Source organism: Leopardus geoffroyi, chromosome B2 (genome assembly GCF_018350155.1).
Source record: "Leopardus geoffroyi isolate Oge1 chromosome B2, O.geoffroyi_Oge1_pat1.0, whole genome shotgun sequence".
Lineage (NCBI taxonomy): Eukaryota > Metazoa > Chordata > Mammalia > Carnivora > Felidae > Leopardus > Leopardus geoffroyi.
Genome location: NC_059332.1, coordinates 63668899 through 63689999, shown reverse-complemented (window position 1 = coordinate 63689999; position 21101 = coordinate 63668899). Strand labels below are relative to the sequence as shown.

The window sequence follows — 21101 nt, the reverse complement described above, 5'->3', positions numbered from 1 at the left end:
TGGTGCAGGGGAGGGAGCAACGTAGAGATACGCCGGAGGGGTGCAGACTGCGGGAGTCCACGCGGGAACAGGGCTGCGGCCCCGAACTGGACCTTGTACTCCATGCAGCCTCAGCAAAGGGTCCTGAGAGGGTGGAGCTACCTCGCGGCACCCTGGGTTGAGCCTGCAGCGCTGGCAGTACCTGCTCTCAGAAGACGCCCGAGGGTCCGCTTCCCTGCTCACCCGCCTGCTCGCTTAGCCCCACTTCCGGCACAGGGGGTGCTGGAGGGGGTAGAGTCTTACCCGGCTCTGCGGGGGCTTCTTTCCCAGGCACTAACTAGATTAATTTAGAAAAGGACCTGCAGGCCGGGAAGGGGTAGAGTACTCCTAAGTGCTAAGGAAGAGGAGAAAAAAGATACCTTTGAGGGGAAGTCCTGGAGTGGGAATGTGGGAGAGGGGCAGAGGCAGGGAAATGGCCAGCACACATAGAATAGGCAATTCAAAACTCGTTTTCCCTCTTTCCTTGTTTTCTTGACTGGCATCACTGACAGAAACAAATAGTATAGGGTTGCTTGAAAACTGGGAACCAGCAACCTTTCTCCAATTTACCCACCTCCACACCTCTGCCTCCCCTCAACTGAGGAAAGCTCATACTGGCTTGTAGGATAAACCAAACCAGTAAATAATACTTTCTCAGACTCTCATGATTTCAGGACTCTCGGCTTCCCCTGTCTCTATGCGCTGGATTAATACTTATTGAGGTCCTACTACAGGCCAGCCCCTGACTTTAAAACTGGGATACAAAGTGAGGTAAAATAAGGTTTTCTGTTCTCAGAGAACATACAGTGGTGCATTCCTCAAGTTATCCTTCAAGTGACCGCTTTATGTTGTTTCCGAAACCCGAAGACTTTTTCTAAATCAAAGAAAGCACCTGAAAACCTATGATAATTCCCAAGAATTTTTGACTACAGAGTAAGACATTTTGAAGAAAAAAAGCTCGATTTTAGTGGTTATTAAGATATGCTTTCTTTATAAAAGATTACCATTATGAGGGTATTTGTCTATGTTATTTAGTACTTTAGGAAAGACTTTGTTTTACATTTCAAAACCCTGAGTTTGAACTTTCCTGTGTGATGCACGAGGCAGTGCAAGAATCCTCCAGGAATGAATATTTGGATAATACGAATTGAATATCAAACTAATATTTGTATAATACAAATGAAATTATATAATTTGTTGGCTTTCAAGCTCTTTCCGACACACCGAATTACTTGAAACTGTCACATCATAATAGAAAAGTCTGATACATACAAGGCCACTCAATAAACCAGTAGCCCAATATGGGTTGGATTTATTTCTGCATCCCTATGAAACTTGGACCAGTCTTTTGTGTAAAAAGAAAATTTATGATTACATTATTATTATTATTAGTTTTGTGGTGGTTGAAGCATAAACTAATCACCTGGTCTTCTCTTGGTAATGAGTTGAAAGAATTTCAGATAGAGGGCTAGAGTTTTCTGTGCTTCAGTTAACGGTGCTTTTGTAGCATGCTCAGCCTGCTACAAATTCTCCCTTACCTTTTACCATGAGGTCATAAAGACAATGCCTGCTTTTGCTTTGTAAAGTAATTCCTTCTCTTCAACAGAAATTTTGGGGTAAACAAGTGAAAGTGCTTCAAAATCTCTGGAAGTACCATGTAGTTAACAATGACAAGGAGTTTTATCTTCGTCTATAGCGGCAGTATCATAGTAAGAAACTCATGTGTGTGCCAGCATTGTAGGCCTTTCCTAGAACAAAAGTTAACTATACTAAGCAAAAAGTTAACTACACTAATTGTATCTGTGTAGAACTTTTTTCCTCAAGTACAGTCACAGACATTATTCCCTTTAACCTTACGATAACCTAGAAGGCAAGTTCGGCTAATATTATTTTTCACAGATAAGAAAACTGAATAATTTTGAGGACAACTGGTTTCCTCAGGGACCCAGATTTATACAGTGGTTAAGATGTGAAAGAAACTAGATTTCTTCATTTTCAACCTTACTCTCTCTCCAGATAGTTTTGCCTCATGCGGATACAAAATGAAGATCTTAAATGGATGAATAATCAGAGAAAACTGAGAGAAAAAGAGTGATAGTGAATTTTTAGTATCTGAATTACCAGCCAAGAAAAATGATTTATAATTAATATTTTATAATTATTTGTAAACATTGGTACGGTTCTAACAGATTTTGAAATGGAGCCATAAGGGAGTTATAAGATTCTGGCTTATGCTATTCTTTGGCTCCTTTGACATGTTAAACAAGTCTTTTACCTTGAGACTACACATTGAGAATAATGAAATATCAGTAGCTGGATCAGATTGATGTTTGTTTATCCCTGAACATAGGGGAGCTAAGTAATTAGGAGAGCTTCAGTGATCTTTTCTTGTCAGGTGAACCTGAGTGTAGTGGTGGGACCTTAAACCTCCAACCTCCTTGTCTTCTGCTCTTTGGCTCATTGCAAAGCTGTTCTTTTTGGTAACGTTAACAAATGGTTAATGAGATGATGTTTGGAAGAATATAGAAGGAATGTGATTTAAAGGGTAATTATCCTAAGTGAAGTGGATTTTTTGACAGAAAATGTAAAAGACTCATGGCAAATATGCTTGTAGAATTATGCCTCGAGTCTCACAAGCTGAGTAGTTGGAATGCTGGAAGGAAATGACTGTTGAAGGCTGGTGTTCTCTGCCAAGCAGTAGCATAAAAGTTCCGAACACAGTCAGCTTCAGTATCATCCCATATAGAACTTTATCTTCATAAACATTCATATGAAAGCAACGAAAGCAATTCTTTCTGCCACTGGTAGAAATATATATATATATATATATATATATATATATATATATATATATACATATATATATATATATAACCTTGGCCACTGGTAGAAATATATATATATATATATATATATATATATATATATATATATATAACCTTGGTTATAACCTTGCACCTAAAGGACAACTGTGTTATTATCAATAATCAATAGAGATATTCTTACAGGCTCTATTTGCTGTGACATGCTCAGTGAGCTTTGTAAAATAGTGTTTTATTCATTCTTATAGCATCCGTCTAAGATAGGCAGAAGAATAGTTAGAATTAAATATAGGAATTATGGTTAAACTATGTCACTTAAAAAAATTTTTTTAACGTTTATTGATTTTTGAGACAGAGAGAGACAGAGCATGAACAGGGGTGGGTCAGAGAGAGAGAGGGAGACACAGAATATGAAACAGGCTCCAGGCTCTGAGCTGTCAGCACAGAGCCTGATGCAGGGCTCGAACCCACGAACTGCGAGATCATGACCTGAGCCGAAGTCGGATGCTTAACCGACTGAGCCACCCAGGCGCCCCTATGTCACTTTTTATAGGAAAGAGGTTAGAACATCCTCTGGATGTATTCAACTACTATCCCTGGCAGATGTTATATGATTAGAATAGTGAGTTATTAAGGAATTATTCTGAAAGGTCAGTGTAAGTGGAAATAGTCTGACATCAAAGATCAGTTTGATCACAGAAATGTGAGGAAGTCGTGAAATACAGAGCCCAGGTTATTCTAGGATAATATCTAGAATTTTGTGTGTTCATTTGTTTGCAGAACCCTTTGTGAATCAGGTTTTAAGCTCCCAGAGGGCAGGGAACGTGTCTTATACTTCATGTAAACTCTTTACAACATCTATAAGCAGTGCTGAGCATATAATAATGATGATAATAAATAGCTAACATTTATTCAGGGCACACCCTGCCAGGTACTATTTGAAGCATTTTGCTTATATCATTTTATTTTCAAAATTATCATATCAGATAGATATTAATATTATGCCTATTTTGCAGATCAGGAAACTGAGGCACTATACAGTTGAGCAACTTGTCATGGTTGTACAGTTAATAAGTGGCAAAGTTGGGGTTTGAACCCAAAATAAAGATGATATAGAGGGATAAGTGTAATATCCTTCCACCTAAGATGCTAATCTAAATTAAACATTAAGTACTCATGTATCGAGTATGTGTTAGATGCCAGGGGAAATGTTCCAGGATTATTATAATGGACATATAGTCCTTGTCCTTATGGAGCTTATGCTTTTCTACATAGCTGTTTCATAACAGAGTTCACTGTAGCATCTGACACCAAAACGTATTTTCAATTTAATTCAGAGACCTTCCTAGTGATAGACATATTTTATCATGTCATATAGAAGATACTTTAAATAAGTGGTAGCCTGGAAGCAGCCTTCATGTCGTCCAATAATTTACTTGGTTCTGCTTTATTTTTATGCAGTTGAAATTCTACCATATATAATAGCTATTGTCCACCAATCTTGTCAGTTATTCCAGTCACAGATTGAAGATTGTTAGTTGGTTGCATGTGTGGGAATTGACGAGGATTGATTTTGGAGCGCATTCACAGGAAGTGGTAGTTAGAGGTTCTGTTAGTCAGATATGCTCTGAGGTATGTAAGGTCTGTGTGTCATATGTGCCTCCAGAGAGCACCCCTGTCTGTATGGTTGGTTTGCTGAAATACAATAGCCAACATTCCATTACTACAGGTGCTCAGCAACTAAGATGCTGGGGCTTGTTCCCAGATTACAGTGTTGTATTTAGACTAAGGTGATTGAAAGTCAAAGTTGGTGAAAAATTGTTTTATGTGTGTTTAATAATGTTCTTTGGTAAACTTCCTGTAATTAGCATTTTCAACTTTTTTTTTTTTTACTTCCTTTGATTCACTCTTTGGAGTTATGAGGAAAATGGATTAATGTACAGAAATGTAAAAATGGTGGCCAATGAACTAGTTTTCAAGCATTTTAGTGATATTTATGAAATGAAAACATTTTAGTGATATTTATATAAACTATGAGCGATTAAATATGGATTTTGGTGATCCGTTTTTAAGTTGGGCTTTCATATTTGCAAGGAACTCCTTCCTTGATTAATACCATTTGAACCTTTTTCAAAATCTTGGTAATAGTTTTGTAAGATGTTTATGTATGCATGCACATATGTGTATATATGTATATCTCCATATCTCCATCCATATATATATATATATATATATATATATATACACACACACACACACACATACACATATTTATCTTTGGCAAGGTATATTTCAAGATTACATTATATTTTTTTTCAACGTTTTTTTATTTATTTTTGGGACAGAGAGAGACAGAGCATGAACGGGGGAGGGGCAGAGAGAGAGGGAGACACAGAATCGGAAACAGGCTCCAGGCTCTGAGCCATCAGCCCAGACCCTGACGCGGGGCTCGAACTCACGGACCGCGAGATCGTGACCTGGCTGAAGTCGGACGCTTAACCGACTGCGCCACCCAGGCGCCCCTCAAGATTACATTATAAATGACATCTAAAAGTGTCAAAGAGTAAAGAAAAAATTTAAAAGATGCATCCTCACTAAATATGGAAATTCAGGTATACATGTAGTATTATTATACTTTATAATGTATTTTATATTGAGGGTGATGGTAAGAAAAGTACTGGTAGGGAAAATGAGAATGTTTAGAGGATATGCTTTAGTAACTGCTTTAATATTAAATATGACAGATATAAAACGTGTTTTACTGTAATTGGCTTAAATTCTATATACCGAGTGACACACATGAAAATATATACTTAATTATACTATTATTACTAAGGAAAATAATGTAGAAACAAGCATACTCTCAAACATTTTATTTTAAAGGTTAATGTTCTTCAATAAGCAACTGTCATTGCTGGAAGATGGCTGGAGGACTTTAGATAGCTATAAGGCAATAATGAGTTTATGTTTAATTCCTATTGAAGAAACATTTTATTAACTCTCAAGACACCATTAGAGAGTTATAGAGACATATAATATTTTTATTTTATAAATGAAGTGAAGGAGGTGCATAAGCAGGGTAACTGACAGAGCCAAGATCTGTGGTCCCATTAGACTTTAGCTATTAGAACGCTATAATTGTTATATTGCATTTTTCCAAAGTGGAGACAAAAAATACTAAATTACTGGACCCAGTGATAAACAATGCAATTAGAAGGAAGCTAGGAGCATGATAAAATTTATCAACAGAAATTAACAGTCAGATTTAATGTTAAACATTACCTTTGAATGAGAGTACGAGAAGGTATTTCTTTGTAAATATTTGCATCATACAAAAGTTACCATTCTGTACATAATTAATAAACAAAATGCAATTATGCACTTAGGGATTTGCCTAAGGATGCTATAATAGTTCTAACATCATCTTGCTTTGTTAGGGGTTAACAGGACCTGATGGATCCCCTGGCTCTGTGGGACCAAGAGGACAAAAAGTAAGTTAGCCACCTGTTATTAATTGCTGGTATTAGATGCTGAAGTATAATTTTATTGTAGTGTTTGCAAATCAACTGAAAGATTAGTTATGAAACAGTGGAAATACACTTGTTCAACTAAAATCATGTTTTAGTTGAATTAAGTTAAATGAAAAAACACCAAGATGGGGTATTTTAATGATTTCAAAATTCATGTAATTTACATATTTACATATCCATGATACAAGGGGCTAAGTACAATGAAGTTATTTTTATTTTTAGGGAGAACCTGGTGTTCCGGGATCTCGTGGATTTCCTGTAAGTAATTATAAAGTGACAGAATTGAAAATCTCCTACCTTTTCTGTCATTGTGAAATTTTTTTTATTATATGCAATTTATTGTCAAATTACTTTCCATACAACACCCAGTGCTCATCCCAAAAGATGCCCTCTTCAATGCCCATCACCTGCCCTCCCCTCCCTCCCACCCCCCATGAACCCTCAGTTTGTTCTCAGTTTTTAAGAGTCTCTTATGCTTTGGCTCTCTCTCCCACTCTAACCTCTTTTTTTTCTTTTTTTTCCTTCCCCTCCCCCATGGATTTCTGTTAAGTTTCTCAGGATCCACATAAGAGTGAAAACATATGGTATCTGTCTTTCTCTGTATGGCTTATTTCACTTAGCATCACACTCTCCAGTTCCATCCATGTTGCTACAAAGGGCCGTATTTCATTCTTTCTCATTGCCATGTAGTATGTCATTGTGAAATTTTTAAATGCAGTTTTTGATATAATATGCATCACAAAGGAATTCATGACTTTTCTGCTATGGTAAGCATTCTATGAGTAGAAAAATTTTAGAGAAATTTGAACGCACACTATAAATACATGTGTCTATTTGCAGGTAGTTTTTCCCAATAGACAACTCCCCCTTTACTTCCCTTGATAGAAAACATTTCTTGCATAATAACAGCAAATCTAAATATGCAGTATTTAGACCATAATATCACACCACTTTCTTCACAACTGGTTGTATCCCTAATGAAATGTCAACCATCAGATATAATTACCAGCCTAATCCTCTGGCTAGTCTTTTCCTGCATTGCCCAATCTCACAATTTGTGTTATTTCTTTATCTGTTAGAGGGTTTGGTTCTTAGGCTGCTTTTCCTTTCCATTTTACTCTTTATTCCTCTTTTGTTCTTATCATTAATCTGTATCTCTCATCTTTGTTTTCTATTTGCACTGTTTTCATGGCCATATTTCACTGTCTGTCAACTTTTCCATTATAAACCTACTTTCAGAAGTGAATAGCTTTGCTGGCCTTTCTCCCGTATTTTTTTACATCATCTTATAGAGATGCCTTTAAAAAAAAATTAGTGACATTTGAAATTTGTCAAACATCTAGATCTATGATAATGAAATAATTTATTGATTACTTTGGTATTTTCAAGCATGACACTTATTTCCCAAATTGATTTACATATTAAAATGTTCAAATAGGAGTAATTCTTCAAATGCCTTGAAATGCCTTGGAAAAGCCCCGCTTATTATTAAAACATACTGCTCATGTGAAATTCTTGTTTGTTTTGGCTGCCTAAATAATTAGAAATAATAATATCATTATCATAGGGTGTACATTGATTCTACTAAATGGTTCATATAGGGATGTTTTAGAAAAGGAAGTCTAGAATGAAAAGCGAACATGAATATGGTATTAGAGATAGCTGTGGATAGAAGTTATTCCAGCCAATGTAGGAGAGAAAGGAGTAATAAGGATTCCCAATTGGGGAATGTTGAACCTGGAAAGCAAAGATAGAGAAAAAGGGATTCTAGACAGCTGATGTTCAGTTTTATGAAGTTCAACAAGCATATAGTTAGGGTTTAGCATATACTAGTTCCTGTGGTAGGAAATGAGGCTAGGAGGATGAATAAGATGTGGGGTCAGTCCTTGATTATATGCAGTTCAGTGTTGCTAAAGAGAAATAAAGTACAAAGGAGAGGGAGATGAAATAACTAGCTCTAAGATCAGATTTAGGATATCAAATTAGGATCCTGTCATAAGTCATTTCAAGAGTGACACCATTTTATTCTATCTACTGGATTTGTCTAGAAACATAGTCCACCTGTCAAAAGAACGTGGTTTCTGGTCCTTTCCTCCCGCCTCCACCTGCCCCCACCCCCTCTTTCTGTGCTGAATGTTTGGGAATTTCCAAACATCACATTATAAATTATAAAGCACTACACTGTATTGCTTTTAAGGTAGATTTCTTATAAAACATGATGAAAAAAAATCTTTAAACTTAGATTTAAACTGATGTGCTTCTTTGTGAGTGATGCTAAGTTCTCCTGAGGGCAAGTGTGGATGACTACTTTACTTTGATTTCTTATAGGAACGTTTGGAAAAAATATTATTGGTTAGCTTAGACATCAAAGGAATATTTGAGGTGCTGAAGCAAACTTCTTCCTTAGGAGTAGAGCCATGTTTGCTTTTCTTTATCCAGTCATTTCTTTAGAATGAGCATCATGTTGTTTAGTGACAAAGTTTATACTTTGTTTTTGAACTGAATTATGTCTGTCTGTATTTATACCAAGTTTAAATCACATACCATAACAATTTTTATTTTAATCTTTTAGGGCCGTGGTATTCCTGGACCTCCTGTAAGTATCATCTCTGGGTGTGTTTCTACATAGTCTATAACAATGGCCAATTTCTCAGCTCCCAAGCTTACTCTCCAACTGACAGTATCCAGTGGTATTTATAGTGTCCTACATACATGATCTTCGGTGGCTACTGTGACAGCACTTCTATCCTGCTAAACAAAAAATTTTATTGATTTTAGAAATTTCTGTTCCTTTTTAAGTAATTAAAATTTAGTCAAATGAGTTATTATGTTATTGGAAACCAAAGCTAGCACAGATATATAATTCTCAATCAGTTGTTTATCATATTTGATATCATTTATGATAGATTGTAAAAAACATCCATAAGTCACCACATCCCTTTACTTATTTAGAATTACCTTTTTTAAAAAAAACTGAAGTATAATTAACATACAGTGTTATATTAGTTTCAGTTGTACAATGTAATGATTCAACAATTCTGTAGACAACTCAGAGCTCACCACAGTAAGTGTGCTCATCATCTGTCACCAAACAATGTTATTACCATCTTATTGACTTATTGACTATGTTCTCTATGCCGTACTTTTCATCTGTGACTTATTTATTTATAACTGGAAGTTTATACTTCTTAATCCCCTTGATCTATTTCATCACCTCCCTCCTGCCCCACATCCACCTTCCCTTTGGCAACCACTAGTTGTTCTCTGTATTTAAGAGTTTGTTTTGTTGTTGTTGTTTGTTTCTTTGTTTTGTTTTTTAGATTCTACATATAAGTGAAATCATATGGTATTTGTTTTTCTATGTCTGAGTTATTTTACTTAGCATAATACTACTTACCAGGTCCATCTGTATTGTTGCAAGTGACAAGATCTTACTCTTTTTTATGGCTGAAAAATATTCCATTGTGTATATACATACAGGGTCCTCCTGGGGCAGCAGGACTCCCTGGAGAGCTTGGCCGTGTTGGACCAGTTGTGAGTACACACTGCATTTTGATAGACATTTACTGATTTAATAGAAGACGTTACTCAGAAGGCAAATTACCCTAACTGTATATTTTCCCCTGCAAATCCAAAAAATGGCAGATGAATTTCATTCCAGTTCCTAATATTGATGGGAACCATGGATAATAATGCTACCTCATTTTTGTAGAGTGATTTTAATTTTTTTTCCAAGGCTGTCAGCTAAACTTTTCTTCCCAACTTCCAGAATTAGTGATCAAATCAGGAGATGTCACCTCCATTTTATAGACTCTCAGCCAGAATTAAGGTCCAGTGTCTTTTGTATTAGGCTCTCTGCATAAAATGAATAGCTGAAAATTATTGCCAAGTGTATTTCTGTTAGGATCATTAAATTATAATTGAACCAACAGAACTTAACATTAGGCAATAAAGAGCTGAACTTTATAGAAGAAATTGTTGGTAATAAATTCTTGATGTTACTATCCAATATTTCAAAAATGTTGAAGTAGTGACATTATGTGGAGGATAGATAATTGTAAATGCATTGAGAGGAGGAGCCATGTATTATATATTTTTTCTTGCTTCTCCATATGTCTTACTATTTGATAAAATTATTTACTGAACAAATGAATATGAAATGGTTATAAAGTTAAAATAATTGTAAGATGCTTTTGACTTCTTATGGTAGAATATTCAGAAGGAAAACATACACAAGGAGTAAACTGTGGACGTTAGGGTGAATTGAAACCATTTTCATTTGAATGGCTTATTTGTATTTAGCCATCTTGGATCTCCTGTGCCATTTGCAAGACAGTATGGTGATAGGCCAAGTAACAGCTTGTGGGTAAACAGTACCCTGGGAGAATCTGGCATTGCAGAGATTAACCTGCCATTCCATAGCTTCAGGCTGGCTGCAAACCTTCTTTTGCCACCATTATCTGGATGGTACTAGAAGTACTGGCTGTTTCAGTTCCTCTATAAATCAACTAAAAAAATAGGTGGTGTTTCCAGTTTGTTTCCAGAATAAAGTAATCATGCTATAGAAAAGAATTGGCTTTGCTTTTCCCCCCAAACTTCCTTCTGCCTTGTTTTATTACTTTGGTGAGACTGTAGCTCCTTTATTCTTCTAGTTTTGTGGAGCTAATTGGATTATGGGCCACCCATCGATTTTAGTGGCAGGTCTATGCAAGACTGAGCTCTGTAGGGGTTTCTAGTAATATTCTCTCATGCCTTACCAGTTTTATGCACTGCGTTTTGACATGTGTATAACCACTGTGTCACAATTTTCAATAACTTAGGGTGACCCTGGGAAAAGAGGACCACCTGGCCCCCCTGGCCCCCCAGGACCCAGTGTAAGTTATTTGCAGCTTGAATTTTCTTGTGTCTGAGAGTTGGAATTAAATAAACCCAAGAACCAAAAATGGAAGTACTTGTTAATTGAGTCATCATCCTAAAATTCCAAAATGGCTACCAGTTTTTCTCCCCCATTCAGAACATGGGTCTTCTTAGGACAGAAAAGTAGAGGAATAACAATAATTTAAAAGGAGGTTTTCTCAGGGAATGGCTTACTCATATATTTGAAGTCCTTTGACTTTTGTGATTTCTCAAATGCTCAAAGCTTGGATGTATAAAAGGAACATTTTCAAATGAACTAGTTTTTACAAAGGATTTATACAGTAAGCAATTTAAAAAATAGGAGTTTAAGTAGGAGATAATTCATATTTTAAATTTATATTTGGAGTACCCCATATTTTCTATTCTTTCATTTTACATCCCTTCAGTCCCCTGAAAGAAATAATATACTGAAATTTAGGGGTCTCCAAAATGAACATGCCCTACAAGTCAAAATTTTTAGAATATTAGCATATTATATGCATCTCTTTGTTCCTTATATTTTATTGAACAAATATATTTATTGTATTTTTGTTCAATGAACTTTCAATTATTAGTAGGTTTGAATTACATATTTAACTATATTCTTAACTTTAGTATTTTCTTTACTTTAGGGAACAATTGGTTTTCATGATGGAGATCCATTGGTAAGATGTTTACCTTTGAATGAAATACAGATTAAGTCAAAGATCATGTAATCTTCAGGTCAACTCTCCTTAAAATTACCTTGCTGGAATATGTTGTATTTCTGTTTTACTTTACTTGGATGGTGGAACAATCCATAGAACTAGTGGAGTGGTAGTTTGTATACACTCACATTGTACACTCACATTTCATTATAGAAATGATTTTGTTTTTCTATAATCTCTTTACTTTATGGCTTTCAACAGAGTACCCCTCAATCTTAGAAGATAGAAGCCAAACAGTTCCTTTGAGACTTGTTTTACTTACAGAGTGATATTCAGATGATGTTGGTAAACTGTACTAAGTGCAATGTTAGCCAATTTGACAAGGGTATGTGGACCTCAAGTTACAGCTATTCTAATAGAGGGGAAGGGGAAAAGGATCAGGTTGTGGTACACTAGATTGTCTGGAAACATTTTATTTCTTTAATAAATTAAATCTGAAATAAATATGGCAAACTATTAACATTTATTAAATCTGGATGGTGAATACTCTGTACTTTTCTGTGAGCTAGGAATATTTCTGATTTTAAAAATGAAATATTGAAAAAAGGGGTAGTCAGAGTTATTTAATGAATATAATTATATTGGGATTCTGTAGCTAGAATCCCTAAAAAATACCATTTTGTCATAAAGGGAGGCTCTAATTTATGCTCTCCTTATCTATCTCTCTCTCCCTTTGGCAGTGTCCCAATTCCTGTCCACCAGGTCGCTCAGGATATCCAGGCTTACCAGGCATGAGGGTAAGAGAACAATTTCCGTATTTTATATTCAAGAGTATTATCCATAGAAAAAATAGAGCCTTTCCTGTAAGCACTGGCCTTCCTGGTGAAAGACCACATTCTGATGGATTAGGCAAGTCTGTGTTCGCTTGTTCTGCGGCTTAGTCTATGGTCTTTCTTCAGTCCTAGGAACTGCGGCTGGTGCCCCTGGCAGGTACTCCTATGGAGACATGGATGTTTGATCACACAGTGCTTTTGTTGTTCGGGGAGGAAATACCCATACAATGTATTGGCTTGAGAGACTCTATAACACCAAATGAATGTAGAGAAGTTTGCTTCCTATTGAGGAAGATTGGGGGTAATTGCACACAATGTATTCGAAACTATTTTGGTTAAGAAAATATAGGGAATACTGTGCATAATAGGCAAGAAAAAAGACTTCCCAAAAATGTTTTCTCTCACTCTATATCATAGTTACTTCAAAATTTACCATAAAAATAAAAAAATATTAAATGTTGGGGTTAGGTGGGATTTTCTCTAGTCTATGAGTCTGAAATTATTTTGAAAATTCCAGACCAATGGAGTTGTGCTATGACCTGAAAGGCCCCAGGGCACTGCTTTTCCAGTCATCCTTTTCTCTAAGGTTAGTTTTAATGGGTTGCCACAACTGCAAAAGATTTGGTCTTGGATTGGTGTCTTATTTTTCACGAAGACCTACACTCTTGGAATGAGAGTGGCTTTGAGAGTGAAAGCTCTGATGTACTTAATTTTGGAATGTTCATTTCCCATTTGCCTCATGTTACCACCAAAAGCACACATATGCTTAGAACAGGTGGCCAGACAGGAAGAGATAGGAGATTTTCTTCTCATGCTCTGCAGCTTTCACTGACTGCCCTTCATAGCTTTCCCTTTGCATCTAAAATTGTGTACAAGAAGAGGTGGAAGTTGTGCATCTGGGGAGATCCCTTCCACCTCCATGAAGGTACAGAGGAGGCAGAAGGGTTTTCAGAGCAGCATCGAGAGAGCAGGAGATAGCCAGCTGAGCTGGGTCATCTTTGGGAAAAAAGTTACTGATGTTGGAGAAGACTTAATGCTCTTACCCCAACTATGAAAGGATGTTTAGGATAGAGGGATCTAGGGAATGGCCAGCAATACATCATGTTGCTGAACCAGAGAATAAAGCTTTTGCTATTCTAGAACAGTGTTTTTCTATTAACTAAAACTTATATTTATCATCTACAACAGTCATGTAACACACATGGCAGTATTAAGGTCATTTAAGGTAGTCATTTTCCTTGTGACGTAACCTTTTTCTGTGTAGCAGAAACTGACACAGATTTAGGGAAGCAAGATCACTTTATGAGCCTTCTGACCAGTTTCCGTAACAAACCCAATACAGTTATTTTTAAATTAATTAATTAATTAGTTAATTATGCATTTTTAGGGTCATAAAGGGGCTAAAGGAGAAATTGGTGAACCTGGAAGACAAGGTCACAAGGTAAGGAAAATGAATATATAGTGGGTAAATTGTGATTAGGAGGAAGTGATTACTTTTATTACAAGAAATTATAGGGAATAATAAAGCATATTTTATCCTTCCTTTTCAAATGATGATTGACAAGTTTTCAGTAGATGCATTAATATTCTAAGTATAATATTCTAATGTTGTTCAATTGTAAAAAACAGTAACTCACCATACATTTCATTCTTTCCTGTGTTGCTACCCCTTGCTTTTCTTTTGAAATCAATCACACTCAGCTTTTTTCCTTGATGCTTTTGATAGTCAAACATTATTCAGCTAGTTTTCCCACTCCAGTAAACAAAATTTTATGACATGTGTAAAATTTTATGATGAGTGTTGCTGACACGAGCAAACAGGAAGTTGATAGCTCATGGCTTCTCATCTTAAGTTCTGAAATAATTTGTTTCTGACTTCATTTCAATAGAATTTAGATGTTGAGTAATATGGGAGTTAGTGATAGGACTTCTGTTATTGTCTGGATAGAAACATGGCATCCACAGCACAGCCTACATTGGGGCTGGCATGCCCTGCAGAAAAACCAACATAGAAATTTAAAGTAAGGTGACTTACTTGCTTTTTTTTAATCCACTAATGTCAATTGCCCTTAAGTGTCTAAGAATTTGACTTTCTGCTTAATAAAAGTTTTGTCCCTGTTAACTGTGTAATGTTTTACAAAGTCAAACTGTTCTTATTCATGCGGGTTTTCTAGACTTTGTAGACTATGTCCTTCTACACCTTAATGGGGTGGAGGCAGAAAATTAGTCTTTTTCTTTGGAGGAGCTGGAGAGGCAATTTATTAATATCATCAGGCATTAATATCCTTAAACTCTTTAGCTAAAATCAGTCTGTTGAGCAACCTCAGATAATCAGGATAAGTAAGCCCATTTTCTATTCCTTATTACAGTTTGGTCATTTATTTTTAAAGTCTTTTATTGCTTAGGCACTGAGTAATTAAGGCATTTTATTTATCTGGAATGTAACAGCTGGGTTAATGTCAAATTGGAGCAAGAAAACAACAGTACTTCAGAAATTTTTCTGCATGCTCATTCCTCCATTAAATCTTAAAATTCACAACTAAAAAAATCCAACAATTATTTATTAAGTTCCTGCTGTGTGCCAGGGTTTATTCTAAGTGCCAGGGGCATAGAAATGAAAAAAGAAAATATGTCCAACCACGGAGACTGGCTAAATTAAGTATGGAATGTCCATATAATAGAATATTATCTAACCACCAAAGAAAAGGCGTGTAAGAATATTACAGTGCACCAAAAGGTTTTCATGAGGTAACAATACATGTAGTAAAGCAGATATAGTAGACTTCTGTTATTTTTGATGCCATCCATACCTTCTTCCTTCTTTTGGTGGCCCCTTTTCTTTGTGGAATTTTTACAACCCTGTCCCATGGGCTTTGAGGATGGAGCTGTCAGTCAGAGTATTTTCCTCCTCTTCCCCAGAAACCAATAGTTTTGATACCTATACAAGTCAGTTATCCAGACTCTCAAATATGGCTTGGTTTTCAATGGGGAACCTGAAAACTGTTTTGGTGTGTGAGATAACTGGCCAAAATTTTATTGGTAGGTGTTGAAAACTCCTTTAATTTATTTCACTTGTTTTGTCACTTACATCTCTCAGTGGGTGTCTTTAAAAACTTACACATAAAGATAGGATGACAATAGCTCATTAAAGAATGAACCTTGAAAGGGTAATAGGTGCACTGAACTGTAAACTTAAAGTGGATTCACAACTCTGCCTTGAATTTACAAATTAGTTAATAAAGATTTTAAAATTTGTTGATAAATATAGAAATGAATAGTCAAAAATATTTCTGTAAAATGATAATAAATTGCTGTTCCTAAATTTGTCATTTAATGTCAGGGTTATTGATTAGTTGTGTGCTATTCATCTGCTGGTGAAATATTTAAATCAACTGTATTAGTCCAAGGTTTATCAGGAATCTGTGGGAAAATATCCCAAACCTTGCTAATGGAAACTTACTGGGCACATATGAGTCACTGTTGTTTTGATAGGTAGAGAAATGTAAGTAGCATTTAATTGTATGCATGTGTTGATTACCCACTCCAATAGCTAATTCACTGGCTTTCCCATTGGGACAGCCTCTCCTCGCCATCAATTATATATTCTTATGGAATATAATCTGAATATAACTATGAGACTAAAACCATTATGTAATACCCTCATAATTCTTTCAAAAATCAAGTATAAATGATCTAGGCATAACTTAATTCTTTGTATTATATGTCCAAAGTTTCTATATTAATATTGCTATTCAATTTGCTATATTTCTGTGTGTATATGTGTGTGTGAAAATCTCTTTAAGGTATGGTCTGTAGAGCAAGAACATGGGTGAACTGAAACATGTAATAAAGAAACAACGGAAATTGATTTTTATCTAATGTTATGTACATAATATTAAAAATGGAAAATTTTTCTCATGATTAATTTTACAATTTGAGATATCCATTACCACAGGAAATGTAGGGCAGTATACTTATTGTAAAAAATAAAACCTTTGTCAGAGGGAAAAGTAAATTTTTTCTCAGAGTCAATAAAGTAATCTTTCCATAAGAAACAGCAGTTGAATTTCTCTTCAGAATATACTAACATTTTAAAGTATATCAGAGGTTATAAGGTTAGTATCAAAAAGTCAAAACAATAATTAGTTAGAAAACAAAATGGAAGAAGATTCCATTGGCAATTGCTACCAAATAGTCAAGATACCTTAGAACAAATTTAAATATTCAAGACTAACATGAAGAAAAGAACAAAACTTTATTGATTGAAAGAAAAAGTTTTGATTAAATAGATACACTCAGTTCTAAGATAGAAAGCCTCAATATTGTAACGATTCTAATTCTTTCCATATTAATTTCTTAATTTAATGCAGCCCTAATACAAAGCAGGTAGTATTTTTGTGAAGATCTTCTGAATAATTCTAAAGTTCATCTGAAAGAGTAAGCATGTAGGAAAAACTGAAAAAGAGTAACTATCGATGAAAAATAAAGGTAAAGGAATTCTGTCTGAGATTAAAATGTATTATGAAATTGCAATAATTAAAATGTTGTGGTATTGGCAACATCATACAACAGATAAAAAAAGCAGAAAAAACAGATCAGAAAAAACAAGTATATTTAACAATTTAGTATGTTAAGGAAGAATTTTCCAGCCTGTGGGGAGAGATATCTGTGCGGAGATATCCCTCAATAAATGATATTAGAGAAAGTGGCCAATTACCAGGAAAAAAGAAAATGACAGATTTCTATCTTATATTTTACATTAAACCAATTAAAGATTTCTATGTAAGAAATTAAACTATGAAACAACTAGAGGAAAAATACAGATGAACATTTATGTATTTTTGGGGTGGAGAAAGCTTTTCAATGGGTGACATCAAAGGAGAAGCCATGAAAATAAAGAGTGATTTAAATACTTAAAAAAATTGTATATGGCAGAAAAATTATAATAAGAAAAGTTTAAAATGAAAATCACAATTTGGGGTGCCTGGATGGCTTAGTCAGTTAAGTGTCTGACTCTTGATTTCGGCTCAGGTCATGATCTCACAGTTCGTGAGTTCGAGCCCCACGTTGGGCTTTGTGCTGACAGCATGGAGCCTGTTTCAGATTTTCTCTCTCTCCCTTTCTCTCTGCCCCTCCACTGCTCTCTCTCTCAAAATAAATAAATTAAAAAAAAAAAAAGAAAATCACAATTAAATAATGTTGTAGTTTATGGAAAAGTTTGCATAGCATGATCATATTTTCCTAAAAATACACCCCCCACACACACACAATACACACTTGGAACATGAATGTATGCATATTCTCTCTCCATCATTTCCTCTCCCACCCCCACCCTTTTTTAGAGAAGCATCTAAGATGTTACAGGTATTTATAGTTGAAAAGTGGGATTTGGGTGACTTTATTTGTATAGTTCTCTGTATTTTCTGAATGTTACACAATTAATATGGATTATTCATATAAGCTAATTTAAGAAAGTACAGTAGCATAACTCAGGGGATGCCAAATGAATTTAAAATGTGCTGAGTTACAACGAGCCTATATCTATCTATGCTCATTTGCTGCAATAACATTTGGAGTGCTTTCTGTTGTTTCTTAGGGTGAAGAAGGTGACCAGGGGGAACAGGGAGAAGTCGGAGCTCAAGGACCTCCAGTAAAGTATTGTTTAAAAATATTTAGGATATGCAAATATTCTTTTTTCATGACTTTTGGAATATTTCATGTTTAGCATTTGAATTAATAGTATTATATGAACATGGTATTCTGTATTTTTCCACCAAGCCAGCACTGGGAATTTACCATTTTTTTGAAATAGGAAAGGATCCCCATTATACATTCAAGCACCATTTTAACAAAACAAAATGTACCTATAATTACATACATTTATTTACTAGATTTCAGGGCTAGGCTATCTGAAAGCAAATACTGAACACAAGAGGATGATATATGTCTTTCATGTTCTATGGTGCTATCATATGATACGGAAAAATTCAGGTACGCTGAATCTGTAGCAGGTAGATCATCGACTGGATTTGATGTACCTTATGCCAGCATGCAATCATTATAATTAGAACATTCTTAATTCCTTGTAATCATGTTTTTTTTTAATAAAAAGTTGGTCCCTTGTGCTTTGGCAGATTGCTGCAATTAAATGCACAGTGAAGTAATTTGGGACATTGACATACGTCAATTTAAAGTGTTTGGAACATCAAAACTTACACTACTTTTGTATATGAAAGTAGAATTGTTACACTTTTTTTCTTGTCAGGATGAGTAGTAACAATTATGGAAATAATAATTTCAATATTGATTGAATTGCAGCTAGCCACGGTCTTTACTATGTAAAGCACAGACTCAGGTCCTATTCTCAGAAACTAAAGAGTTAGGGAGGACAAACATGGGGCCACCACCCTTCCTTGCCCTGCTCTGCTATTCCCCAAACAACCGGCCATTTATGAAAGAGTTCAGGGAGTTGTGCAGATTAGTGCTTACCCAGAACTTAAGGAAATTCCAGCTAAAGGAGATAAGTCTGCATATTTGTAAGAAATGGCCTCTGCTTTTAAGCCACATAAGAACTTTAAGGAAACCTGGAGGAGTACAAGGGGCTTACTCCAGAAGCGTGTCTTCCCTGAGCCTTTGATAGGAGACAAGAAGGAGATGGACTTTATTCTACAGGAGGAAGATGGAAATAAGTAGTGTAAGAGACATATGTTTTTTGTTTTTTGTTTTTGATCTGATGAAAATTTGGTGGGGAATTGGAGTTATTTTTAAAGCCATTCCCCCAAATCCTCAGAACAGGATTTTGCAAGCAGCATTTAAAAGTGTTTTCATGGATAAAGGATATCTGTTGGGTGCTGCATGGCTCCAGCATGGGTGATATTGTTAGCACTTGCTGACCTTCTGGTGTTTGGGAGTGGGTTTGCCAAAATGTTTCTGTAAAACTCACAGATTTTCACTTTATAAATGTACACCTATAAAGTAATGAACAGATTTTTTAAAAATATGCTCTTTGGAACATGTATACATGAGCTCTGCCCTTCAAAGTCATCACCTTGGGAGACAATACATGGCATTCTGATGTCACTGCCATTGGCTCAAATATTTTTGGAATTCATTTTGTGGAATTACCTTCAGAAAGAGCAGTTTTAATCTGAAATGGCCACATCTCAAGTGGTTTACATCCCAAGTGGTTATTCTAAGCTGGATCATGTTACATATTACATCTTACATGTTCTAGCAGGTCATTCCTAACTAGTCTGCATAGAATTTGTCACTTGTCTGGATGAAGGGTTGGCCACTGAAGTGCCCCGTTTTCTCTAAGTGAGAACACAAGAGAATGACTGGCCTGGAGCTACCTTATTGTAGGCCAGTTATAGTGGACAGTTAGCAAATTGCTCAGAAGTGGCTTTTCCACTTTCCTGAAGGAGCATCTATCTCCTGCTTCTCCCAAGAGAACACCCAGGCCCACTCTTTACAGGATCCACTCCTGGGGCCCTGCTGCTGTGACCAGAGAATTGAGAATGGTGGCATTTTAGTATTAGAAAAGATTCTGGAAATCACACTCATATCCTTACTTTTAGAATTACCCACTCCTTTGCCTGGGATGAGATGAGATGGATTCTTACTGCCCCAAGATAGAGTGCCTCTATCATGGAGATGGTATAACAAATAGTGACCCCTAGTGGTTAGTAAAGACTTTAGCTCCATTTACAGGTCATAAGCTTTTGTGGGCTAGTCTAGAAACCTAATTGCCTTTGATAGCATACACTGGTGGGGAAAAATTATTCCAAAGTTTAAAATCACAACCATCTTACATGTAACCAACTTACAAACCATTAAGGAGGTAGAAATGGCAGTGTATTCTCTACCTGAGTTAAAAGATAAATCTAATACATGATTGTAGTTCTCTTATGCAGTGATGTTTCTTTTTTGTCATCAGTAATTGCTCCCACTCCAGGTATGCATATGTCTTCAGAATTTTAAAATTCTTTTGCCATCAGAATAATTCTCCTTGGATTTTCTCTCTAAACTAGAAACATTTGTTTATATAATGTCACTGTTTCTTGTTACCTTTGGTTATGTTAACATCCTTTTGGATCAGCTTTTGTGATGAGAGAAACAAACAAGTGTGTGCTTCAACTAAAGCAATTCACTGTTGTTTTTATATTTCCAGGGAGCTCAAGGATTAAGAGGCATCACTGGCATAGTTGGGGCCAAAGGGGAAAAAGTAAGATTGATGATGATGATGATGATGATGATGATGATGATATGATAATCAAATGTGTAAATATTTGAATTTTTTGCCACTTAAAAATATCTTATTTTTAGCAACATTAAAAAAAAATTTTAAGGTTTATT

At 35.5% G+C, this 21101-nt stretch overlaps 1 protein-coding gene across 1 annotated transcript in view; it reads left to right on the top strand.

Annotated features, from left to right (window-relative positions):
* Positions 1 to 21101, top strand: part of COL9A1 (collagen type IX alpha 1 chain) — an 88983-nt gene that overhangs the window by 24481 nt on the left and 43401 nt on the right. Inside the window, exons 11-20 of the mRNA XM_045498679.1 lie at positions 6278 to 6331; positions 6593 to 6628; positions 8943 to 8966; positions 9851 to 9904; positions 11191 to 11244; positions 11899 to 11931; positions 12654 to 12710; positions 14134 to 14187; positions 18343 to 18396; positions 20917 to 20970. Coding sequence (XP_045354635.1) covers positions 6278 to 6331; positions 6593 to 6628; positions 8943 to 8966; positions 9851 to 9904; positions 11191 to 11244; positions 11899 to 11931; positions 12654 to 12710; positions 14134 to 14187; positions 18343 to 18396; positions 20917 to 20970 — 474 coding nt within the window. The remainder of the gene's footprint in view (positions 1 to 6277; positions 6332 to 6592; positions 6629 to 8942; positions 8967 to 9850; positions 9905 to 11190; positions 11245 to 11898; positions 11932 to 12653; positions 12711 to 14133; positions 14188 to 18342; positions 18397 to 20916; positions 20971 to 21101) is intronic.